Source organism: Chelonoidis abingdonii, chromosome 18 (assembly GCF_003597395.2).
Source record: "Chelonoidis abingdonii isolate Lonesome George chromosome 18, CheloAbing_2.0, whole genome shotgun sequence".
Lineage (NCBI taxonomy): Eukaryota > Metazoa > Chordata > Testudines > Testudinidae > Chelonoidis > Chelonoidis abingdonii.
The window spans coordinates 7887316-7913353 of record NC_133786.1 but is presented as its reverse complement, the minus strand read 5'-3'; the positions used below and the strand labels follow the sequence as shown (position 1 = coordinate 7913353).

Sequence of the window (26038 nt, the reverse complement as noted above, 5' to 3'; positions counted from 1 at the left end):
TTCGAGGAGGCAGGGAGAGGTTTTGTGCTGGTCTTGACTAGCTCTGGATGGGAAATGTGACTGTTTGTTTCACATCCTTCTTGTTCCACAAAACAGGGAGGGAAAACAACTAAGCCATGCAGCGGTCCCAACATGTGAACCTTATACCCTAGCTGGTGCCAAGCTTCATTTCCAGTTGACTTTAACTTCTGGGAAAGGCTCTGCGGTAACAGCCCAGAGGCCATCTGCTCATCAGGATGCTGGAGTTTTCATTGGGTCACAAAGACCTAAACTGAGAACCCGCCAACCTTTCCCTCCTGCCCAAATTCCAAGGAATTTGGATGTGGAACTCCATCACTGAACCCTCTCTCATGTAAAATCACTTGCTGTGCATGAATGGTGCAGAAAGGCCTGTGTTTTGACTGGATGGAGACTGGGTTCTGGGCCTGAAGTCTCTTGTTCTTGCACATTAACCCAATGAGTCCAGGATTCTGAATTCAGAGAGGAGTCTGAGAAAGTCTGGAAGGAGTCTAGATTGCTTATACCAGTGCAGATGTGCTGCGCCAATGTAATATCGGGCTTACACTGGTTTGAAACTGGGATCAGCCACACTGGTACAGTGCATCTGCACAGGAGCGGAAACACAGACACAGCTACATTGGTATGGCTTGTAAATTACACAATCTTAGACTCTTGTGCAGACTGGAGGCTTGTGGTGGAATTTTGTGTAATGGAATCTACCTTACACCATCTTCCCACTCAATTTGGCCCAGGTACCTATTTCTGTTTCCCAGGATGAGCTCTGTATGACAACATGAGAGAGAGAGAGAGAGAGAGAGAGAGAGAGAGAGAGTGTGTGTGTGTGTGTGTGTGTGTGTGTGTGTGTGTGTGTGTGAGAGAGAGAGAGAGAGAAAGATAAACACAGAAATCACATTGGATATTGACATAATCCAGTCCTCCCCAAAACCTGGAATTTTGGATCCACTCTTTGTCTCCGTCTCAAACAACTTTTTCTTCAGAAACTGTTCTTCCAAACTGAGCTGCTAGAAACAAGCAAACTCTGTGCGTTGATAGTAGTTACTGCATTGTTTTAACCATATCCTTTGTCCTTGGTTTGACTCTTCAAGAGTCATCACCTTAGTAAGGGCTGATTTATCTCTTCTGCATGGGGTGGGAGATCAGCTATCATTTGGGAAGATAGAGGAGAAAAGGGTTTGGGAGGAACAATGCTTCTCTCTTGTGGAAAAGAGTATTTAATTTCTTTTTTTTCTTTACTGGCTTGCAAAGGGTTAACAGTGCTTTTCCGTAGTTTATTTCTGAACTAGGCTAATGAAGCAATCTATTGCTCACAGAGACTGGCCTCTCCCTGGGGCTCTGTTAAGAGCTTCATTGGCTCAATAAACACTTGATGAAGACCTTATCGAAAGCAGGGGAACTTTTTGACTTCATTAAAAATGAAGGGCCTGGGCCTTTTTTTTTTAATCCTCTGTTTCTTTCCCCTTCTCCCGCCTTCCATGGCTTGGGGAGTGATTCAGTTGCAGCTTTGGTGCTTTTATTCCTGGGGAAAGATTGAGAGCCCTAGAGGAGTGAATCCTTCTGGCTGCATATCGAATGCACCCCAGAGAGCAGCAGGGCAGTATTGCCCCTTCATACACACACTGCACCCAGTGTCTCAAACCTGCGATCAAAGGCTGTTCCTGGTGGAGTCAGAGGGGAGAAAGAAAAGGCCTCATGCCCCATTGCCCTGCAATGTGTAGAGTCATTTACACCAGCGTGTGTAAAGCCTCACCATTCTGACTCTCTTGGTGTAAAGGAGACTGTTGTATTCGGATAAACTCACAAGGCTCAATTCACACTGGGCATAGCTCTACTCTGCCGCCTTCCGCAGAGCTGCTTCAGGTTTGCACCACAGCATGTGTGCGCTGTGGGTTTAGCAGGTGTGAAATTGGCAAGACAGTCTGTTCAACAGAAAAGCGCTGAGCCCTGAAGGATGGAGGCTGCTGCACTGCTGAACAAACACTTCATCATATTGTCCTCGGGCTGCGGGTACAGAACACATTGTTCGCAGTTTAAACCACTGTAAACTTTTTACGGGGCAGCAAGAGACGAACGTTTCCAGTAATTCAAGGAGATGGTTTACTTCTTTTACTCTATTCTTGGCCAGCTCTTTAAAAGGGCTCAGGGTGCTTCATGTTGTTTGATTTATGGAGGGCTCTTTTTTTCTGTCTCTTCTCTGCAAACAATTCAGCAAACTGGACGAAGGCTGGTTTGCTCTGCAGGCATCGGATCCAAGTTTTCCAGCTCTGAGCTCCGTGCGTTTCTTTTGACAGCATGAGGGAGAAGCAAACACATAAATTCTGGTGATTGCAGCATCAGCAGGTGCTGAAAGTGGAGGCTGGAGGGAGAGGGGAGGTGGGATATCTTCTTTCTTTCTTTTCCATTCCTCTAACTGTTCCTGAAGCAATTGTTTCCTTGGCCATGTATCCTCATTTCTTTCTTCAGCTCCCGCCTCCAGTGGCTTTGGGAGTGATTCAGTTGCAGCTTTGGTGACTTTAGTCATTTTTTTAAAAATCATTTTTATTGTGAGTGAACTTATTCCTGGGGAAGGATTGAGAACCCTGGAGGAATGAATCCTCCTGGCTGCATATCAGGTGCACTCCAGAGAGCAGCAAGGCAGGATTACCTCTCCCCTTCCCACCCCCAGCCCCCAAACCAAAAAATTGCATTTAAAAAATTCTACAAAGTCATGAATGCAACAATGTTCTGTAGCTTTGTGCTTATGTTTTGGGCCATTGTTCCATTTGGATACCTTGAGTTAAGGATGGGCTTGTGGTTTAAGGCACTGGACTGGCATTTAGGAGATAGGCATTGAGAGAGGAAGGATTGTCCCGTGCTTATGGCACTAGCCTAGTACTCGGGAGACCTGGCATCAGTTTCCTGTCCTCCACAGGCTTCCTGCATGACCTTGGGCAAGTCACTTAATCTCTCTCTGTGTCTCAGTTCCCCACCTGTGAAATGGGAGTAACAGCCCTGCTCAGCCTCACAGGACTGATGTTAGGATTAACATGTTAAAGATTGTGAGATGCTCAGATCCTAGGGGCTATGGTATACAAATAACAATAATACTACCATAAGATGCTTATCTAAATGAACAAGTTCAATAGAGCCGTCTGCTGTGGCCTTGGGTGAAGTGTCAGGTTGGGAGACACTCGCATATACTATGGTGAAGTATGTAGACACAGGTGTTCCCTCCTGACTAGGAAATTGTGTCAATAAAGGAAGACTCTTCTCCAAAGAGGCTTTCTGAGGCTTTCCTTTGAGCTAGGGCAAGGTCAGGCAAGAATTGGGGTGAGAGGCAGGTAGTGAGGGCTGTTAAGGTATCCATGAGGCACAGGTGTGATCAATCAAGCTCATATGTCCCTCGCTGTCATGGCTGGCACAGGGATTTAAATAACCTGCAGCATATAGACGAAGAATACTGTTGTAGGTACTGAGACCCAACAGTAGTGCACCTGGTGTAAGAAATAGAATTGTTCATGTGCCTCTCTCTTACTGAGGAGGAGTGTGTATGTTTTTAAAAAAGGAATCTACGTACTTAGTGTTACAAAGGAAGAGAGAATGCTAGATAAAACATGAGACAGAGAGGGCTAATACCATAAGAATGCCCATACTGGGTCAGACCAAAGGTCCATCTAGCCTAGTATCTTGTCTTTTGACAGTGGCCAATACCAGATGCTCCAGAGGGATTGAACAGAGCAGGTAATCATCAAGTGATCCATGCCCTGTCGCCTGTTCCCAGCTTTTGGCAAACAGACGCTAGGGACACCATCCCTGCCCATCCTGGCTAATAGCCATTGATGGACCTCTCTTCCATGAACTTACCTAGTTCTTTTTTCAACCCAGCTATAGTCTTGACCTTCGCAACATCACAACCTGCTGCCTATTAATTTCATTTGGTAGCCCCTAGTTCTTGTGTTATGAGAAGGAGTAAATAAAACTTCCTTATTTACTTTCTCCACACCAGTCATGGTTTTATAGATCTCTGTCATATCCCCCCTTAGTCGTCTCTTTTCCAGGCTGAAAAGTCCCAGTCTCATTAATCTCTCCTCATATGGCAGCCGTTCCATACCCCTAATCATTTTTGTTGCCCTTTTCTGAACCTTTTCCAATTCCAATGTATCTTTTTGAGATGGGGCGACCACATCTGCACACAGTATCCAAGTTGTGGGCGTACCATGGATTTATATAGAGGCAATATGATATTTTCTGTCTTATTATTTATCCCTTTCTTAATTATTCCCAACATTCTGTTCTCTTTTTTGACTGCCGCTGCACATTGAGTGGTTGTTTTCAGAAAACTCTCCACAATGACTCCAAGATCTCTTTCTTGAGTGGTAACAGCTAATGTAGATCCCATAATTTTATATGTATAGTTGAGATTATGTTTTCCAATGTGCATTACTTTGCATTTATCAACACTGAATTTCATCTGCCATTTTGTTGCCCAGTCACCCAGTTTTGAGAGATCTTTTTGTATCTCTTTGCAGCCTGCCTGGAACTTAATTATCTTGAGTAGTTTTGTATCATCTGCAAATTTTGCCACCTCACTGTTTACCCCTTTTTCCAGATTATTTATGAATATGTTGAAAAGGACTGGGCCCAGTATAGACCTCTGGGGGACACCACTATTTACCTCTCTCCATTCTGAAAACTGACCATTTATTCCTACCCTTGGCTTCCTATCTTTTAACCAGTTACCAGTCCATGAGAGAAGATTCCCTCTTATCCCATAACTGCTTACTTTGCTTAAGAGCCTTTGGTGAGGGACTTTGTTAAAAGCTTTCTGAAATCTGAATACACTATATCCACTGGATCCCCCTTGTCCACATGCTTGTTGATGCCCCCAAAGAATTCTAGTAGATTGGTGAGACATGATTGTCCTTTACAAAAACCATGTTGACTATTCCCCAACAAATGATGTTCATCTATATGTCCTGACAATTTCATTCTTTACTATAGTTTCAACCAGTTTGCAAGGTATTCAGGTCAGACTTACTGGTCTGTAATTCCCGGGGTCACCTCTGGAGCCCTTTGTAAAAATTGGCATCACATTACCTATCTTCCAGACATTTTGGTACAGAAGCTGATTTAAATGATAGGTTACAGAGTAGTCCTGCAATTTCACATTTGAGTTCCTTCAGAACTCTTGGGTGAATACCATCTGGTCCTGGTGACTTATTACTGTTTAGTTTATCAGTTAGTTCCAAAACCTCCTCTAATGACACCTCAATCTGAGACAGTTCCTCAGATTTGTCACCTAAAAAAAGGGCTCAGATTTAGGAATCTCCCTCACATCCTCAACTGTGAAGACCGATGCAAAGAATTCATTTTTTGCCTAGTCAAAATAACCCTGGGAATACATTCATCATGCTGAGTTTGGAATAACAATGCACTCTCGTTTCCCTCTGGAGTTTCAGATGGAGGTGATCTCAGACACTATCCGGTGGTCCAGGGACATTTACACTGAACACATCACCGGCCACCGCCAATACCAGGAGTGAGCCGATGTGGCTTCACGCACCCACGGGGGGGAGGGGGAAACCCTTAAAACCCCCCTACTAAATTATATCCCCTGAGTCCTGAACCCACCGATCTGGATTCCACCATGTGAGGGTCATCTTGTCCCAATTACCCGGCCCGCTTACTCTAATCATAGCTATGTGTAACCCATTATATGAGCGATGTACCCTCACTGCTCCCCTACTGTATCTTGACCCCACCCACCGTACACCCCGCATTGGGGACATTACAGACTGTATATATTATATGCTAACCAATAACCAAATACCAGTGTCCCCCCATACTCTGTATGTTGCTCCCGATGACTAATGACTGACGCATCAAACTCTTTGTATCATCTTTATTTAAATATTCCTTCACTTCTTGTCTCGAGCTGTTGTAGAGTGTTAATGTTGAACACCTAAGGGCTCTTGCGGTGATGCTGTACATGAGACAGAGGGATTCCATCCTGGCCCTGCAGATGAGCTGTTTCTGTTCCTACAGAATTCTCAGAACCTTTTGCCAGGTGGCATGGATATATTTGCATCTCTCCTCGTGTGTCTCCATGTGTCACCATTCTCTTGGCATATTGTACTACCTTGGTCTTGCTTTTTACCTTCCTGTTGTCTTTATTGCATTAATTGGTGCATTAATTGGTCTCAAGGAATTCAAGTCTCTATTCCTGAGCGGCTGTTCAGTCACTGATCACGGGAGGAGGGGGCAAGGTGCTGCTCTGGGATTAATACGCTCTCCTTTCATCTCTTGCAAACATGCGTTTGAATCCTGCTGGAGATTGTGGTCTCAGGGCTTGTCGAGGTGTGGGGCTCCACTGGTTTAACTTAAGGGATATTGAACTGATTTAGCTAACTTAGTGCAAAAAAACGGTGCGGGCGCTTGATTTCAGTTTAAACCAGGCTTACTTCAGTTTAATTTACCTCCATTAGGAACAGGTTTAAGCCAAACTGTAATAAGCCACTTGTCAATTAAAATAAGTGTGTCCACACAAGGGTTTGCAGTGTGTTAGCTAAATTGTTTTAAAAACAGGTTTAAGTTAAACTGGTACAACTCCTGTGTGTAGACAAAGCCTGGGTGACTCCCCTTCGAGCCTGCAGGGAAGCTTGACTGATTCACCATACTCAGCCTTTTCCATCTGCAAGGAATCCAGCGGGTGGTCAGCCACGTTCCCTCTGAGGCACAGCAGCCCATCCTGCATTCAAGAGTCAAACGACGTTTCAGTCCACACACAGCTACTTACCCCCCTCTGCTGACTCCCAGGGCGGTACCTTCACCACAACACCTTCCTATCTCAGCAGCACCCATTGCCTTTTGCTGGGGAATAGGGTCAGTGTATGCTCATCCCCAAGCCCATGTTCCCCACCTATGGGGCTTTCATGTTTTATTCTGTCATGATGGGGCCCCTTCAGTTGACCTTGGAGTTCCATCCTAAGCCCTGGTATTAAACCAGCTCTTTTTTAGCAGCCACTTCATTCCTCCATCGGAAGCTATTTCAAACAGAGGATCCTTACAGCATGGGCAAGTTATGTGCCTCCAGACAAGAGGCCACGACCCATTGCCTCTGCATTCTGTCTCTTGACACTGGACATTTTCAGAGCTTTTTGGTATCTGATGCTCAAGGATCACTTGCTGTCTATTTCAGGTCCCCTCTGCGACACAAGGAAATGGTTCAGTGATGGGTTTGTTTTAATTTCTTTTGGGGCTCTATTTCTGTATAAAATACCAGAGTGGAAATAGCAACTTTTCAGCCATCCAAAATAAAGCCAGCTCTGTTTGTGTTTGTCAGCAGGTTTATTTCTACCTGATTTCCTCTGTGTGTGTCCCGTCTGGATGTCTACCTCAAAATATTAGTGCTTTAATAGCGCAAAAAAATTACTTGTGAATTTAGCGCTGGTGAAAGGTGCCAGATTGGCAGCTTTACACATTTAAGTTCATGCATGAGAAATATTAACCCTTAATTAGTGTGTGGCCGTGGTGTCTCTCTGAGGGCTGGATTTTAGCGCAATAGGTCTGCTTGATGGCAATGTCAGCTTGCCACAGCAGTTTGGGATTGAGTCATCTGGGGTTTTCTATTAATTGATGCAACCTGCCTCACGCAGCAAATAAAATTGCTAAAGCAGAGCCATTTTTGCTCATCCACCTTTAATGATCTAAGATATTGCTCCTGTCTGCCCATAAGAACAGCCATACTGGGTCAGACCAAAGGTCCATCTAGCCCAGTATCCTGTCTTCCGACAGTGGCTCATGCCAGGTGCCTCAGAGGGAATGAACAGAACAAGTAATCATCAAGTGATCCATCTCTTGTCACCCATTCCCAGCTTCTGGCAAACTGAGGCTAGGGATAGGGACAGCTTTAGGCCGATTCCCCCCGAATCGGGCCCCACGCCTAGCCAGAACATAGCAAGCCTGCGGCCCCACAGCCCTGGTCCAACTGCAGCAAGTCCCGCAGTCCCACTACCCCAGCCAGAGTGCCGGCCTGAGCACGGCAAGTCCTGCGGCCCTGCTCCCGCGGCCAGAGCCCAGCAACCCCGCGGCCCCGCTCCACCAGCCAGAGCCCAGCAACCCCGCGACTCTGGCCGGAGCCCAGCAAACCCATGAACCACTTCCCCAGCGAAGCGCTGCAAGTCCCACGGCCCCACTTCCCCTCTAGAGCTCAGCAAGCCCCGTCGCCCCCTTCCCCCAGCTGGAGAGCAGGCAGACAGGTCTAAGCATGCGGCCACACTCCCCCCGCTGAAGCGTGGCAATCCGAAGTGGCACCAAAGACTCAGAGCACTGCCCAGTGAGTACAAGTCGCACGAATTGGGCCCCACACTTGCTAAAGCCGGCCCTGGCTAGGGATACCATCCCTGCCCATCTTGTCTAATAGCCATTAACAGACTTATCATCCATGAACTTATCTAGTTCTTTTTAAAACCCTGTTATACTCTTGGTCTTCACAACGTCCTCTGGCAAGGAGTTCCACAGGTTGACTGTGCATTGTATGAAGAAATACTTCCTTTTGTTTAATATAATTTTGTGACTCCTAGTTCTTGTATTATGAGAAGGAGTAAATAACACTTCCTTATTTACTTTCTCCACACTAGTCATGATTTTATAGACCTCTGTGATATACCCTCTTAGTCATCACTTTTCCAAGGTGAAAAGTCTGTATTATTAATCTCTCTTCATACGGAATCTGTTCCATGCCCCTAATCATTTTTATTGCTCTTTTCCAATTCCAATATATATTTTTGAGATGAGGCAATTAGATCTGCACACAGTGTTCAAGTGTGGGCATACCATGGATTTATATAGAGGCAATATTATATTTTCTGACTTATCTATCCCTTTTCTAATGATTCCCAACATTCTGTTCTATTTTTTGACTGCTGCTGCACATTGAGTGGATGTTTTCAGAGAACTATCCACAATGACTCCAAGATCTCCTTCTTGAGTGGTAACAGCTAATTTAGACCCCATTTTATATGTATAGTTGGGATTATGTTTTCCAGGGTGCATTATTTTGCATTCATCAACAATGAATATCATCTGCCATTTTGTTGCCCAGTCACCCAGTTTTGAGAGATCCTTTTGTAACTCTTCACAGTCTGCTTTGGACTTAGTTATCTGGAGTAGTTTTGTATCATCTGCAAATGACGTCACCTCACCATTTACCCCTTTTCTCAGATCATTTATGAATATGTTGAATAGGACTGGGCCCAGTACAGACTACTATTTACCTCTCCCCATTCTGAAAACTGACTATTTATTCCTACTCTTTGTTTCCTATCTTGAACCAGTTACTGATCCATGAGAGCAACTTCCCTCTTATCCCATGACAGCCACTCTCAGGGAAGGAATGTGCTGAGTTAGATGGAACCCATGTCCGATTTTTGTCTAGCAATTCCTACCTTCCCAGCCTTTTTTTGGTAGATCCACCCTTTAATGGGATGGTAGAAGGGAGCCCCCATTGGCTGTGCCACAATTGTCCCTTCATTTTCTTTTTCTCCTCAACTTGTGTCTCCCCTTTCTTTCTTTTTCTCATCTCGCTTTCTAGTGTTGATTCTTTTTAGTTCTCTCTCTGTGGGGCTTGCCCATCTTTCTAGTCCCCAGCCCACGGGAGCCGACAGATTGTTTGGAACAGTGGAGCCCATTGGAGAGCAAAAGGAGCCAGGACATGTGTGCTCTTGCAGCTGAGCACAACTGGGACAGCAGGCTGCAGGCTGCATCCTTACCCATATGAGCTGCCCCTGAAACTGACTGCATTAGGGGCTGCCTTAGGAGCAGGGTGGAAACTTGGGCACCTTTTGAAGAGCTATCTGCTGCTTTGCCCACCGCAGCAGGAGCATAGGGGGAATGAATCTGGATCAGCCCTCTCCTCTGTTCCTGCACCCAGTCCCCAATTTGGGAAGCACAGAGCTAGACTGAAAATAGAAAATCAAGGAGCGTAATAAATAACCGCCTCCCCATCCTGGGCTTTATAATCACAAGATCTATGGCCTGTAACCATTTACACATCCTGTCCCCCAATGGGATGAGAGTAAGTCTTCAGAGTCAGGCTTACGCTGCTAATACTGACGATCTCACATTCAAAATTAACTTTCTGCAACATTTGCTTTAAAATTTCCCTTTCGGTGATGTTCCAGCGAGGAAACACGTTTGCTCTTCATAGGAAGCAAGCACATAAAAGTTATTGAATTTAGTGGAGATTAATCCAATGAAGAATTTGATCTAACATCCCTGGAAAGATCCTTGGCCTGAATCCTGAGCTTTAACCTGACATCCCCGATGTTCCGTGACCCTCTCAGACACTGGAAGTCTATTAATTAGTCTGATTTTAAGCATGGCATTGCCCCTAAAGTATGTGCAGTTCCACATCTGGAAAACTGTGTCTGTTGGTTGTGGTTGACCCTACCATTACCAACTGAGCGTGACTAGCAAGATTTTAAAGATGTTAAAGTGTGCTGATGCTGGGGGCAAAGTTGGGTTCAAGCCAACGCACTTTCAAACGTCACTGTTGCCCTAGTCGGTGCTCTTGTTACCTTGCGCTCTAAGTCTGGTGCAAACTAGCCTATTGATCCCAAGGGCATGCTCAGATAGCATAAGAAGGCTCTGCTCCTGGTTGGAATCACAGGGCACTGTGGCAATACGCAGAGAAGCACTGCTGATGGGGCAGTTGGGGAAAACGTACCAAGTCTCTGGGATAACCATCCAGCTGCCCCGGAGGAGAGCCAGGAACAGGCCTGTTTTGAGCGGGATTACAAAGACCTTAAAGCTCTGTGGAACCAAGACTGGTTTTATTTTCTTCTCTTCTTTACGTTTATTCGTAGTTATTAATCGGCGTGCACGTGCGCATATGTTTACATGTGCACATGTGTGCCTGAAAGCCTACTGGTAGGGAGATGTATTCCTTAGGGCATAAGGCAGGGGCACAAAAGGAATGATATCACTGTAGCCCTGCCCCTTGACAACCATTGGTACTATCCAGAGTTTTCTCCCTCAGTTACCTTCGAGTGTTTCTATTCTTAGTGCTGCTCTTGTTCTGTCCACTTGCATTTGGAAGCCAGGAAAGAAGCCCTTGGCCAGCATGCCCAGGCTGAGAAGAATGCAGACAGTCTGGCAGAGCGCAGGTTAAATAAAGTTTGTCTTGGCAGGGCCCGGCTCTTGGATGTGCTACAAGCCACTGGAGCATAGTGATGATGGAATTACAAACACCAGCACAGGCTGCCAAATGGGACAGGTCTCCCGACGCTGCTCGTGGGCTGCTATCTGCTCGGACTCTGTGGGTATGTCTACACAGCAACTAGACAGCCACGGCTTCCCATGCCAGTCAGCTCGGGCTTGCAAGGCTTGGGCTGCTCTGCTGTTTCATTGCTGTGTAGACTTCCAGGCTCGGGCTGAATCCCAGACTCTAGGACCACAGGAGGTGGGAAATGAAAGGCCTGGAGAAATTGCAAAGCTTTCCCCATAGTCAACACTCCACTGATTCCTGTAGAGCCCTCTGCTGGCACAGACTGAGGAGAGAGGGGCTGCAAGTTTCCCACCGCTGGCGGTATTGCACTGGTCTTTTCAGTGCCTTGGAGCTAAATCCTGGTTCTGCTCAAGTCAGTGGGAGTCTTGGCATTGACATGAGCCGCATCAGGATTAAGATCATGCTACTCCAGGAGGCCTGAAGGGTTCCACCCTGCATGGCTGATTTTTGCGGGCAGGGAGAGCTCTGAAGCTGATGGCTGGCTGACTGCAGAGGCATGTTTCTGGTACTTGGGAGAGTGCTGTAATGTCTTGGAGTCTGGGGATCCACACTTGATTTAGTAACATTTTCTGGCCAGCATGGGTGGTGTCAATGAACATTTCCTGCACTGGCTGTGCATGCCTCCCGGCTCCTATCCGGAATGACATTCCCGTGGCTGTAGCCTCAGGATTTGCAGGTTGTTACCATATAAAGGGCCCAGTCCTGTCCCAGCAGGAGGTCCAATGTGAAGTTTTTTTTGGAGGGTACATAACTTTCCTTTTAATAGATGTACGGCATAGATTTTTGGATGCAAGTTGCAATGATTTCACTGCCTTCCGTTGGTGGAGAGGAGCAGAACTGAGGAGGAGGGGAGGGAAAGCCAGCAAAGGAGATGAGTACAAAACACAAGGACAGCTTCACCTCCTGGCCCTAGGAAGTTATAGCTTTGGTCTTAAGAACTAGCATTACTAAAGACCTTCAGTTGTCTCCTTAGAATCCTCCGGCCCCTTCTATTCCCAAGCATTTCCCCTTAGCCTTTACTCACTCTCCCCCAACCCAAATGGGGCTGGCTTTTGGCACAAGCAATGGCAAAGCACCACATGAAGTCCTGCATTGACTTTCTCTACTAGCAGTGGGACAGGACGAGGAAGGCACACAACAGCAAACCAGATTCCCTCACCAGGCTGTGCTGGCAATGGGATCAGGTTGGGGAAGAAAACTGGTAATACAACATACTCCCCTCTGCTACCACAGCTTAGGGGATGTTGCTGCTTGCGGGCTTCCAGATCCCCACGGAGCTGTCTTCTCTTTACAGTGAAACATCAAGGATGTCTGTTTTTGGCTTCGGCTGAGGGGGATAAGGCTGATCTCTGAGCCGGGTTGATTCTGAAATCAAAAACGTTAAAGATACTCTTGGTGATAAGGCACCAGACGTAGAGCAAGGAGCCCTAGGCTCTACTCCCATCTGTGCCATAATCTGCCCTCAAGCCATTTGTTCAGGGCTAGAGCAATCCACAGGCTTCAAGGGCTAGTCTGACCTGTACAGCACAGGCCTGGGTCCCATCGGGGGCCAGCTTCATGAGTAGCTGTATTGATGTCATGTGAGTAACTCCTCCCCAGTGCAAGCAAGAGCATCCCTAATCTGGCCCTTGTGCTCTGTGCCTGCGTTTTCCCATCTGTAGAATGGGGGTATCCATCTCTGCCTGCCCCACAGGTGGGTGAGGAGCAGCAGCTAATTATTGGCTGTGAAGTAGCTGTGATACCCTGTGGGCTGTTGATGTGAAAGGGGTAGCGTTTTATAAAGCCCATCAACCCTTCTTCAGGAGACCCGGATCAGCAGGTGGTTCAAGAGCTAATTCCCACTGTAGCCGTCTTTCACCTTTCTCTCTCTCTCCCTTGCCTGCCTGCAGATGGCTGGAAGTGCAGGTGACTAACCTGACCTGCACTCAGCGCTGGGTCCAGTACCTCCGATTGCTGCAGGAATCCATATGGCCCGGGGGAGCCTTACCAGCGATGCCTAAACCTTTCAGGACGCAGGAGCAGAAGGAGGCAACGGCACAGCAGGCCTTGCAGAGCCTGATGGGACTCCTTCCTGGTGAGTTTGCCGTGCGATAAAGACCCAAGGGCCTCTAGCTATGGTATCTGGATAACGGGCCTTGGCCCTTTAGGGATCAGGCTCTGAAAACCATTCCACCACTTCGCTATGTCAGAGAGCAGGTGTGATAGTGACTCCTGGAGCCAATGCTTAATGTGCCGCAGGTGCTGAGCACCATGGGCTGTGAGCACTGCAAATGAATGGGAGTTTGTCATAGGCTCATTGGCCACCCCTGAGAACAGGGCAAGGCAGAGGGCTGGGGAGCCCCACAAAGGAATGCATTGCATTGTTACCTCTAGAGATCTGGTTTCAGAGCATGAGAGAGCCTGCTTGCGTTTACCCATATGTGCTATCGGAGGCATGGATTTGAAGACATCCCTTCTTTGCCCCCCTTTGGTGTGTTTAGTGTGAAACACTTTGGAAAATAGCAATTCTTACTCTCTAAATTCCATGCAGTTTTAACACCATTGTCAGCCGCAGCAAGATCCAAGACCTGGCAAATTCACATCACCTCAGGAGTTAAATGACCCATCAATAAGGCTCCCACTACTTCCAAGTGAACAGCCACTGTGCTGCCCCAGAGTTACTTGAGATAATTCACACAGTTGTCTCAACAAAGTCCAGGACTCTGAGGGAGAGAGGGCCTGCCATTTGGTGACTTCTAAATACAGGCCTCTTCATCTCTCGCCTTTACTACTGGCCACTCAGTAGGAGATGCTCTTCCATCAGAGCCACTCACTAGGGAGCCAGCACCCCAGCAGAGCAAGAAGGTGCTGTTCCACTGAAGGTACTATCTTTCAGAGGAGGTATAGAACAGAATTATTTCTGCTATCGTTAAAAAAAAAATTGGGGTGCTTTTCCACACGACTACAATCATTAGCCCTGATATGCTGGCCAGATGGTGTTCATTTACATTTCCCTCTGTTTTAGAACAGTTGCTGTGTGGTCCACCCCAGAGGTGGCTGCATTTCAGAAGTGGGTGAAGTAATTCATCTGTGGATAATCTGTAAAGCATGTTAAGATTCGTCTCCATCTGCTGTTTATTATAATTAGCAGGAGATTGTCTCTTTGGTCCAGAAGCTCTCTTCTGCATTTGATTCTAGAGCTGTACGATATGTCTGGTATTAAGATTGAGCTTTAAGATGTGTGTTTTCCTGGTATTTTTCCAAGTCGGGGGAGGGGGAGGGGGAGCATCACTTTTTGGGACATCTAATCAGATAGAAAAGCCCTTTAACATCCACTGAGTTCCTAAATAAGTGCAAAGTGCCCTGTATTGTAATTTAGGTAGGGGTTTTTAAAGACAAAGTGTCTCTCTGATGTTAACAGACTTAATTCTGGAAATCCTTGGGACAAGCAGATGTCAACTGAGCTGGAACCTGGTCCTTGAGTCACTACGTCAACCCATCATAAACAGGTAGCCTTGACAACGGGGCCGCCTTAGCCTCCATAAGCCACGGTCATTGCTATGCATAAACCAAGTATTGCATTGCGCGGTGGACTCCCTTGAAAAAACCCACTGGTTAGGAAGTTTCCGATGATGAAGAATCACACTGGAATGAGTAGACTCTTTCAGACCAAAGGGGATCACTGTAAAAGTTCATCTCCTGAGGCTTTGACATGAGGTAAAGATTAGAAATATCAGCCTAAACATGCTGTGAATTAGCTCAGCCAATCTGCTGATTTCATTGATACAAATAGTGCAGCAGGAGACGAAGCCGGACCCAATCCGGGATTGTCCCATTGTTGAAAAGGCTTTAAGTTTGGTTGTGACTACACTACAGGTGTGATTTCCCCTGCTTACGTACACATGCTCACACTAGCTCCCATCAAGCTAGCATGAATATAAATAAATGTGTGGCCGCAGTAGCATGGGTCATAGTAGCGGAGGCATGGCTGAGCTGTGCTGGCTACGTACCCACCAGTTTCTGGCAGGTTTACACTCTGGATGGCTCAGAATACCTCTGCTGCCGCTGGCTATGTTGCCACAGCTACACTGCTCTTTATACTTTATAGCTCAGAATCAAAATCGTCCCTGTGGGCAGAGCCGGGCAGGAAGTCATATTCAGGGCTTTTGTGGGCATGCAGTAGATGTGTTGCATACACAGATGGCACGCTACTGAGCATTACGTAAAAATATATTATGCATCTCTGAGCTACTCTGGTGCATTCTGCGTACTAATCCTTCTTTCTGGGACTGATTCTAACCTTCCAAACTTCTCAGCAGCATCAGGCAACTACTATTCGGGGGGAAAAAGTCACCAACCCATTGAAGCATATCCTCCTCTTCTTCTAGTGTGTGGGATTTTTCCCCCTCCCTTACCCTAGCCTGGGGCTCTACAGTGAATTTGCCCTCTAATGGCTGCCTTGTACACAGGTGCACAGCATGCTTGAGTGAGCGCGGACTTCCCTCTGTTAGCAGACATTTCAGTCAGACTTCTTTTCTCTTTGCATTGACGAGCCTATGTTTTCTCCTCCGTCTCTTTCAGGCACTTGGTTTACCGCCTCTTGGACATCCTGCTGGAGTTTTTGATACTTAATACCTCCAGTGATGATCCCAAAACAACAGCTGTAACTTCATCTGTCTCTAACAGCCCCGAGTCAGCAAGCATTTCCCCACATTAACCAGGGCTGCTGCTGCCAGCGACAAAGAAGAATGGGCAGCAGAGAAAAGAATTCATAGGCATCAGGCAACTGGCATTCAGTGTTTGCTGGACAGAGCTGGAAGTTTCTTAATTAACTACCCCAGCCGGTCCAACATGAGGCTTCTTTCAGGCTTCTCTTTGTTGGTGGGGTGACTGACTATGCCTAGTGTGAGCAGATGGAGATGTTTGTGTGTAACATTCGTTTCCATTCCATAACTCACGTGATGGAGAGCAAGGAGCTCACAGCGGAAAAGCACCTGATCTCTCTTGGGGCAAGCAGGCTGCTAAGTGAGGCCAGGCCAGCCACAAATCCTGCTTGGATGTAATTTCATGCCCTTACCTTTTATCTCTTGAATCTGAGTAGTCCTGACCCAGAATGGTCGGTGGCAAAACAGGGTTGGTTCAAGACCTTTGGGCCCTGGCACTGATGTGCAGAGACATGACCCCAGGACCTCCCATCATCTGAACTCCCATTGACTCGCATGCCATATAAGGCAAAGAGAAGAAAGATTGCAGCTCTTATCCCTAGTGAATAAATTTACCACTTAGCTCCTCATTGAGCGAAGGCTGCAGGGTGCTGAGTTTCCTGCCTGACCTTTTCCCATTCAGGATGGATGTCTGCATGGAGAAATCCTCATGTCATACCTGTTCCTTCCTGGAAAGATGAGATAGAGACAAGAAGACATCCTCAGAGGGAGTTCATGCCTTTGGTGCTTTCCATCCAAATCTGTGGGAACTCCAGAGTGATGAGTAACAAGCGGAAAGCTCCTGCCTTGCCTTAGGGGCAGGGGAAAGTGCCTCACACCATTGCAACTCCAAGATCATCTTGTTTCAAGATCCCTCATTGCCCAGGCTAAGGAGAGGGATCTGGTGTGAAACAGAACTGGAGGGCACCACATCCATCCCCAAGTTATTTGCCTGTGCAGGGAAAATTGAAGATTATGGGGCAATGGCTCCCCCACCTCATGTTGTCTTGTAAGTGGGGATTGTTAAGGGTCCCGGGGTTATGATGGAGGCACCACACCACAGATGCGCAGCAGCTTCTTTAGCATGAAGGCCAGGTACTGTTTGGAAACTGAGACCGTCCCTGATCTCAGCTTCCCCAGAGGATCTCTACCATTGATTCGTGGCCGGGCTACTCTGTGGAAGAAAGGAACTGACTCATATGAGGCACACGGGCAATAAATTAGTTTCTATAACCATAGACTGCCTCTTACAGCAAATTCTTGGAGATCCGTCACTTCACTGGTGCTCAAAGGCGTTTATCATACAGCTCTCATTGGTAGCTAAGTGGGAGGGTGGTTAAAGCAGACAGTGGGTGTCCAGACTTCAGGGTTCCATCCCCAGCTCTGCCTTGACTTGCTGCGTGACCATGAGCAAATCACTTTAACCTTGTTGTGCCTCAGTTTCCCTAGCTGTAAAATTGGGAGGGATATTGTTAGGGTTGATCTATTGTTTGCATAGTGCTTTAGAGACCGACGATGCCTCAGGGTGACAATCTCTACAGCATACCAAAGGCATCATGGGCTTATGGTGCCCTGCTGTTGAATTAATGTTAAAGCAGGTGAACAGGGCATATGAGCATCAACAAAAGTATTTGCATTTCATCCAGCTCGTGGGCCAGATTTCACCAGGTCCCAAGCAACAGTCTAACTGGCATTGGACTTTTTCATCCACGAGGATCCTGCCTCCTGTGATTCTCGACAGTTTAAAATAGATAATGGGGGAGAGCTGGCATGAGAGAGGCCTGCAAGGTCATGGCGATCATTTCCATTCTACACTACATCCCAATGTGCTTGTCCTCTCTTACAAGTGTTACACTCAATTACCCACTAACTGAAAGGGAAGAGCATTAGCCTGTCACACGAGCCCACTAGTCCCCAATCATTGTGCTGGATTTGTGTGTGCATCATTTTCACTGTAGTGGACATTTAGCTGGAGGAGTGAGTAACACTAGTGCAGGTAGCTGTGAAGACACAGACCCTGCTCTTTCCAGAGGGAGACAGCTGCAGTCTCCTGTGTGGGTATCTACCCTTGGGTGTGTGTACTTCCTACAAGTATGTGAAAGGTATAAACACTAAGGGAGTGGGATCATTTAGGATGGTCTGGGGGAGCCCAAAAGCTAAGGACTCAGATGAAATTGAGCAAAAGGAAGTTTTAGTCTGTCTATGAACGAAAACTTCCTAACCGATGCCATGACCTCTTAGGGGAAGGAATAGCCTCCCACGTGGAAAGGGCTAAAGTCCATTGTTTGAGTCATTTAAGACTCAATTTTGGTAAAGAATTGGAGAACATACCATAGAGGACAATCCATCCCACAGTGGCAGAAAGTGTGGAGTAGAAGGTGGGATCCAATAGGTTTTTCCGTCTCCAATTTCTCTTTGTTATTCTTAGGCCACAGGTTGCTCTTCAGCATCCCATTTCACTTCTTCCTCCTCACTCCCTGGCTTGCTATTTTGTTCTTCTGTCCCATAATTTTGGTTTACAGCATATCCTGACCTGCTTTTCCCTAAAGGAGTCTAGGAGAGGCCCTAAGAGAAGAGGCCATCAGCCACAATCTGATGTAACATTATTGAGCCCTGCTGCAGGTCTGGCTAGAGGCTTCCCTGTTTGTTTGTTTTTTGGTCTTCTGCATGGATGTAATCTCATGTCTTGGATGTCTCAATTGTACCCAATGTAAACCTGAGAGGACAAAATAAAGAGACTGGTTGATGGGTTAATTACTCACCTATAAATCAGATCCTGCAGTGTCAGAGGGGAGAAAGGGGGAGATATTTGCAATCCTAAAACCATGGAATATAGGATTGGACAGGAGAGAGGGTGAGCCTAGGGTTCTCACCTGTCGAGAGGGTTTAAATATTCTATCTTGAACTCTGAGGTTACTTGAGGGCAGCTTTTCATGAATATATAGAATATGAGGGTTGGAAGGGACTGTATCTAGTCCAGCTCCTGCTCAAAGCAGAACCAATCCCCAGGCAGATTTTTGCCCCAGATTCCTAAATGGCCCCCTTCAGGGATTGAGCTCGCAACCCTGGGTTTAGGAGGCCTATATGTAAACCACTGAGCTATCCCACCCCTGAAAATCTGTTGCCATTCATCATATGAGGCATATGGAGTGAGTTCCTCTTGCAGACTGTGAAGGACATAGCCAGAGACCCGGCACTTCGGTAGGAGACTAGTGTCAGTGAGTTGCAGTTGTAATGTGCTACTGCTTTGTGCTTGCGCTGTGCTACCCCTTTGTCCATGGATCTCCAAGCCTCTTGCCACACCTACCATTTGCCTTTGGGGCGGGGACTGTCTCACTATGTGTATGTACAGTACCTAGCGCAACAGCGCCCTAATCTTTGTTTGGGCTTCTAGACTATAGAAGCCCATAATATAAATTATAACTATTATACCTAGAAAGGTAACCCCCTCTCATTTATATACAGCAAAAATAACAGCTGCGTACTTAATCAAGAATTGTAATTCTGCACCAAATCCCCATGTCTTCACCTGAGTACAAAAACTAACCACCAACTATAAGTGGACTTACTAGTGTATGATAATATTGCAACGCATACTTGTGTATAACTAGTGTCCCAAATACCTGTATATATCAATGTAGACAAAGATTGTACCATGTGACTTGTGCTCTTATTGTAATCTGTATATAATAATACCCTACCTAAAAATGCATACCTGCTTGTGGATTTAAAACGTGTATTTCCTGGGAAATATCCCTATAAACCACACACTGTGAAGAAAGAAGAGAATAAAGCAGAGAGGATGACAAGCAAAGGCTGATGAGAGATGGGGGAGTGGGTTAATAGTGCATCCCAGAATGTAGGCGGCAAATCCTTGCATAGAGGAAACTGCAGTAGTTTGGAATTGTAAAGAGCCACCAGCTTTTGCTGTGCAAATATTGGCCAGTTTGACTAGAGAGAAGAATGCTGCTGTTTTCACCAGCTCACATGCCTTTATGTGATGGTGACTGATAATTAAAAGCAAAAAGGAGGAGAGAGCTAGCAAAGAAAAATTCCAACTAAGAATTAAAATATTAGATTGAAAAAAAAGGGGAGAAATTGTATACAACTAAGCGCTTGGGTCATATATTATTGCAGATTAGCTTTGCCACAGAAAGATCCCATATGCTCTATGAAATCCCATTACCTATGAGTAAGAGAACATTTGCACAGCACATGTGGCAGGGAGAGCTGCTGGAGCCAAGTTCCCTTCCATAATATCCACCCTAGGGTAGATTGGTCTATTTCCAGTGTCAACAGCTTGAGGATTAAGTACTTATCTCTCTGCAGAACACTGGATAATTAATACCAGATCTAACTGGGGGCTACACTGCACAGAACTTGCTTTGAGCTATATCCCTGGCTGAATGTTAATCTAACGCACCCGAAGGGCTATGCACAATGGGGCATGGTTTCTCACTGCACCAGATGTGCAGGTATGGCTTGCTGGAATAGACAAGTGATGTACCTGCCTTCTAGGGTGAATAACCAGCAGCTGCACCACTTTGTGCTGGGATAGTGTCAGAGCACTGCAGTCGTCACCTAGGGCTGCAGGACATGGGGATGATGATGACTTCTTAAGAGGCCTTTCCCTCCCACCTGAGTACTGGAATGATGGTGCTCATGGGTGCGGGGACTGATTTGCCATCTGTGGGGTGAGATGTGAAACCCAGGGCTTTACCACTTCTGGCCAGGGATGAGTTCATAGTTTATTTAGTTATTTATCTTATTTAATAATACATATCCTGGACAAAATCCAACTCAGGTCGTTATATTCTTCTTACCTTAATGCCACCCCATCTTCCAATCTCAGCTGGATATGTTGGTTCATGTCTGAACTTTTCCCATAACTGATACATTTTAGTACAACTTCTCTAGCCTCTCTACCACCACCAGCACCTACTTACACCATTCTGCCGTATTGGATCAGACAGAAACTTCTGCCTACATGACTTTCTGCAGCCCTCTGGAGTTTCCTTAGGAGTCTCCCACAATTATCAACCCTGCTTAACTAAGGAAAGTTGGTGAGATCATAGCTCCAGGGATGGGGGTGGCAGCAGGCTATAGATAAGGAAGTTGTCTCATTCAAAGCTGAGCAGAAAACATGTCAGCCATAACTGTGCACTGTGATTAGCTCTTTAAACAGAATCTGATCTGTACTATCTTGTATTAACCCACTTCTGCTTCTACAATCAGCAGAAGGGCATAGGAAAGCTGCTTGCTGAGAGGTAGTGTTGTCTAGTGGATGGGACAATACACGGGGAGTCTCTTTCCACCTGTGATCTGCCGTGTGCTGTCACTTCACCTTGCTGTGCCTCCATTTCCTCTTTGAAGACTTGAGTGCATGCTTCACTTGCAGTGTGAATAGTCCCCTTGCCTTTAATGGGATGGCTGACAGTGCCTACAATAAGCCTCTGCAAGATCTGGAATAGACTGTGTGCCTTTGGCGGCAAGGACTGTCCCTTACTATGTGTTTCCAGCACCTAGAATAAAGGGGTCTCCTTGTAGGAATACAAGTCAGTAAACTGGAGTGCAAATAATAAGGTGAGTTTTGTGGCCAGCTCTGAGCATCCATGCTCCCTTTTAGACGCTGCTTGCTTACAGTCTTTGTGACCCATGCTGCCCTGCATCTCAGGCCTTTACATCTTCATCAAGGAACTGTTTTTTTCAAATGTATTTAAAGTCTTCTTCCTTCCTTTAACCTTTTCTTTCCACTCGCTTCACCTCACTGAGCCGCTCAAAAGGCTGCTCAAGCATCCTTTGACCGAATCCTCCCAGAATTCAGCGAGTTCCCTTCCTGTTCCCAGACCCCTTTCTTCCCCTAATGTCCTCAAGTGTGGGGCGCACTTGACTGCCATTCCCGAGGAGGGACAAAAGTGGTGGGGATCAAAGACCATAATTCAATCTTTAAAAATAATACCCACCAATTCTCTCCAGTGCTGAGTCTGGCAGAAACTCATTACCAATCTGTTTCCCCCTCCCACTCCTTTGCCATTGGAAATCAACAGAGCCAAACAAAACAGGCTGTCTTGATTGAAGACAGCTGAAGTGCGTGTGCTTAGTGTGAAAACCAAAAGCAAAGCCATTTGCTAAGGCCCCTTTTCCATGCAGGCCACTTCACATTTATTATGCCAGGGGACCGAGCTCCTTAAATCCTGATGCTCTTTATTTCTGAGTTTTTAACCTGCCCCTTACCTCCCCCTCCTCTTCCGCTTCTGGTCCTTTCTTTTCTTTCTGCTCCTGTGAGAATGGGCTTTTTAATCCCCTTGTACTGCAGATTAAGGCTATTATAGCCTCCCCAACCTGACATTTTCTCAGAGAGGCTCACAGCCAGAACCTTGTGAGCACTCTCTGTCTTTCTTCTCAGAACACTAAAACGCCATGGCTGACCTTTCCCTGAAGAGGAAAAGACTATAATGTGCGATCACACGTAGGCAGAGACCAGTCAGTGCAGGTCTCAGAGTGAGGGAAATTAAGACCCAGATGGAAATTAACCAGTAAAAAGGGGAAGGAGAAAAGATGATGGGAATTAGATTGATCCAAAGCAAAACCCTGGGAGCCAGCCTCCTGTGTGTTCGAAAACTGAACCCAGAGCTGGAGCAAACTTGATAAATGGTTCTCTCTTTACAGAGAACCAACCCAAAAGCCTGGCCCTGAATGTATAGGTGGTAGATGAGGGAACAATAGACTCTCAAACCAGGACCTGGATCCAACCTTTATAGCTATATTGTGAGTCACAGAACAGTGAATACAAAGACCCTGGAAATATGCAGGGTTCTGTTTAGATTTTGAGCTCTTACAGGAAGGGACTGGATCGAGCACAACGGGCTCTGATCCTGTTTGGGGTCTGTAGTTACTATTAGCATACACTTTCCTGACACTTTTAATCTGGATCTCGATGCACTCTACAGAGGTGGGTAAATATTTTTGTCCCACTTCTACCGCTGGTGATTTGGAAATACAAATAAGCAAAGTGGTCCAAGGTCACACAATTTACCAGTGACAGAACCAGGATTAAGACCAAGGTCTCCTGGCTCTAACCACTAGATATACTGGCTCACATGTGAACTTTTCTGCAGATGACCCTGTGTTTGCATAGCATGCTTGCTGATCTAGAGCGTGTAGCCAAGGGCAATGGGATGAAACTACTAAAAGCAGGGGACTTGCTTCCTACCTAGTACACCCAAGAACGAAGCGGAGAATGGGACAGAAGTCATGAAGACTGATCCAGTGGTTAAAGTATTAGCCTGTTCTGTCAATGAATCAGAAATGTAGAGCTGGAAGAGACCTTGAGATATCATCAATCCAGCCCCCTGGAGAGAGGCAGGATCAAGTAAACCTAAGACTATTGCTGACAGGTGTTTGTTTAACCTGCTCTTAAAAGCCTCCAGTGATGCAGATTCCACAACCTTCCTGGGAAACCTATTCTAGTGCCTAACTGTCCTTAGAGTTACAAAGATTTTTGTAATATCTAAACTAAATCTCCCTTGCTGCAGATGAAGTCCGTTAAGTCCAGTATTTTGTCCTTTTTAATGTTCCACATTAGTCTGTCTGGTGTCAATGGGTCTTCCCTAATGGCCAGGATGTAACACCTTCTGTTGGAGATCAGCACTTTTCACTAGTTAATCGCTCTCTCCTGTCTAGTGATTTAAAATGTCACAGAAGCTTACAATATAAATGCTTAAATATTACCTTACAATGCATGATACAGAGGCTATAAGTGAGATTAATGCAGGCAGCAACTCACAAGTATTCAATACAATCTAAATATTAAACACATAATAATTCAAATACCTATTTAACTATACTAATGCACAGGGGAGCCAGACTGATTCCAGCTGTGTATTTGTCAGTGTTCAGTTGAGACATGAGGACGTTGGCATCAACTGGCACCTGGTCTGCCAACATCACAGGCACTGTGTTTTCCCTTCTCAGTCCTCTGGGACCTCACCCGTCCTCCATGAGTTCTCAAAGATAATTGTCCATATTCTCCTGCTCTCCCACACTTCCTGTGTGCTGTTGGACAAATCAGTCAGCCTCGGTGCCTCGGTGTCTCCATCTCTAAAATGGGAGTTGTGGTGTAAAGTATATTAAAGATTGTGAGGTGTTCAGTTATAATGGTAATGGGGCAATGTAAGTACTAAAATTGATGGATTTAAGAAACTCATGCAATGCATACACAACTGGGTGTAGCTAAGAGGTGACATTCTACTTCCACTCAGAGTTTGGCCCAAAGCATTTAATTCAGATACAGCTATGTATTCATTATAATTGTTATGGTAGCAGGTCGGATGGAAACTTCTTATAATGAAGCAGTGTGTTTGCTTTAGCAGATGATACGCTGGAGTGGGCAGATCTTACAAGCTTCGGAGGTTTGATTCAGCACCCATTTGGCAATTACTGGAAGCTCTTGGGCTTTCTAGAATGGGCTGGAAATGCCTCCAGCAAGAGAACAAGAACTCTGTTGAGTTTTCAGGCACTTACTGCTTCCATCTTGGCTACAGGAATAATACCCTGTCTTGTTGTATTTTAGCCCTTCCATCATGGAACCAGAGAGCACAGAGGCTGTTAGGAGAGGGAGGGATCAAAGCTAGTCAAGCTTTTGTTAAAATTAAAAAAAAAAATCCCCCAAACCACTTGTGAGCTCCGTGTTTTGGGGGCCAAAGTTCTCTTGCATCCCAGCCGCCAGTAATGAGATAACAAGCAGCGCTCACTCTCCGAGTGGCTATGCATGTGAAACACTGCCATGTCCAATTCGTAGGAATCCCTTCAGCTCTTTGCAAGGCAAGTCAGAGCCTCTGTAATTATTGGTTCTATAACGAGTGGCCTTTTCCTTCTCTTTGTGTGGCCCATTCACCTCTCCTCACCTCTCCCCACGCACACACTATAAGCGGATATTTGTAATGAAAATCACTCAGCAAAAGTGGAGAACAAAAGCGGGTGAGGAGTGAGCTCTCCGGTAGGGATATTAGAAGCATTAGACTCCCACCTCCATCAGATCTGGGCTCCGCTGTGAGTCCACTGCCAGCATAGAAGATAGGGGGAGGCTGTTATTAACTTTAATCTGAAGAAAAGCAGCCATTGAAGCCAACTGAGACCTGGTTTCATAGATACAGCAGCTCTCCTTCAAACTTGCAACCTGATGAAGGGCCTGTCTCCCCAGCAACCATTTAGGCCTCGGCTCTAATGCATTTGGAGACGTACTGTCTAATCTGAGGTAAAAATGTCACCACAAGCAGGCCCCAGGCTGGCAGCTCCCAGCTATAGCCTATCTAGTAAGCACATATCCAGCTTGAACCTTCTGGTTGCTGGGGTGAAAGGGCCTCTTTATCTCCACGGGGAGAGGCAGATGAATCCTGGACTCAAACAAGGGACCTGCTTTTCTCTCCTACCCGACGCTCCCCCTCCTGTTAAAGGGTCCTTTATTGTGTCTCTAATTCTAAACTTGAAGTGGGAGGGAGCAATAACGCTGGAGAAATTGGAAAAAGCCTCTCCCCATGGGGAAAAGCCTCAGGCACTGGTGTGTGAAAAGAGAAGGCAATGAGCAGATTAGAAATGTCAGCTTCATGGGAAGTACTTGATATTTAATAGCTGTAATTGATTACTGGGAATCACTCACTCACAAAGCCACAGGAATTTCCCCCACACCTTTACCTATTATACCAACAGATCCTACAGAGCTAAAGAGGCAGGGGCCAAGTCAATATTCACTTGGGGCAGCAGCAGTGGTTGCCACCGTAGCGCCAACATTTTCTAAGGGCTCATCCACAGTTGGAATTAAATTCATGCTTTAAATTCACATCCTGCCTTAATCCAAATTAACTTTCAAGTCTAGGCAAACCCTAAATATTACCCCACCACAGAATCAAAGTGTTGCAGTTGCTGCCTGGTCTGGAATCACTGGGGTGTCTCAGATATCGCACCGTGGTCATGTCATATTGTTGATGGCAACCACTTTAGGTGCTGCAGGAAGGGGCATGGATTGGTCACTTGGCTTCCGAGTCAGTCCTGAGCCAGCCTTGCTGTTGAAGGT

The 26038-nt window shown here is 46.2% G+C and overlaps 1 protein-coding gene across 3 annotated transcripts in view; it reads left to right on the top strand.

Annotated features, from left to right (window-relative positions):
• SNX19 (sorting nexin 19) overlaps positions 1-24712 on the top strand; it is a 55001-nt gene extending 30289 nt beyond the window's left edge. Inside the window, exons 9-12 of one of the 3 annotated variants that reach the window (XR_012657194.1) lie at positions 13174-13358; positions 14685-14772; positions 15845-16750; positions 24702-24712. Coding sequence is in view for 2 of the 3 variants with exons in the window: in XM_032802393.2 (XP_032658284.1) it covers positions 13174-13358; positions 14685-14772; positions 15845-15980 (409 nt within the window). In the remaining variant the exon portion in view is untranslated. Of the gene's footprint in view, positions 1-13173; positions 13359-14684; positions 14773-15844; positions 19679-24701 lie in introns of those variants that run through there. The other 2 variants (XM_032802393.2, XM_075073467.1) reach the window with 2 other exon arrangements.
• Positions 24713-26038: the final 1326 nt, after the last annotated feature.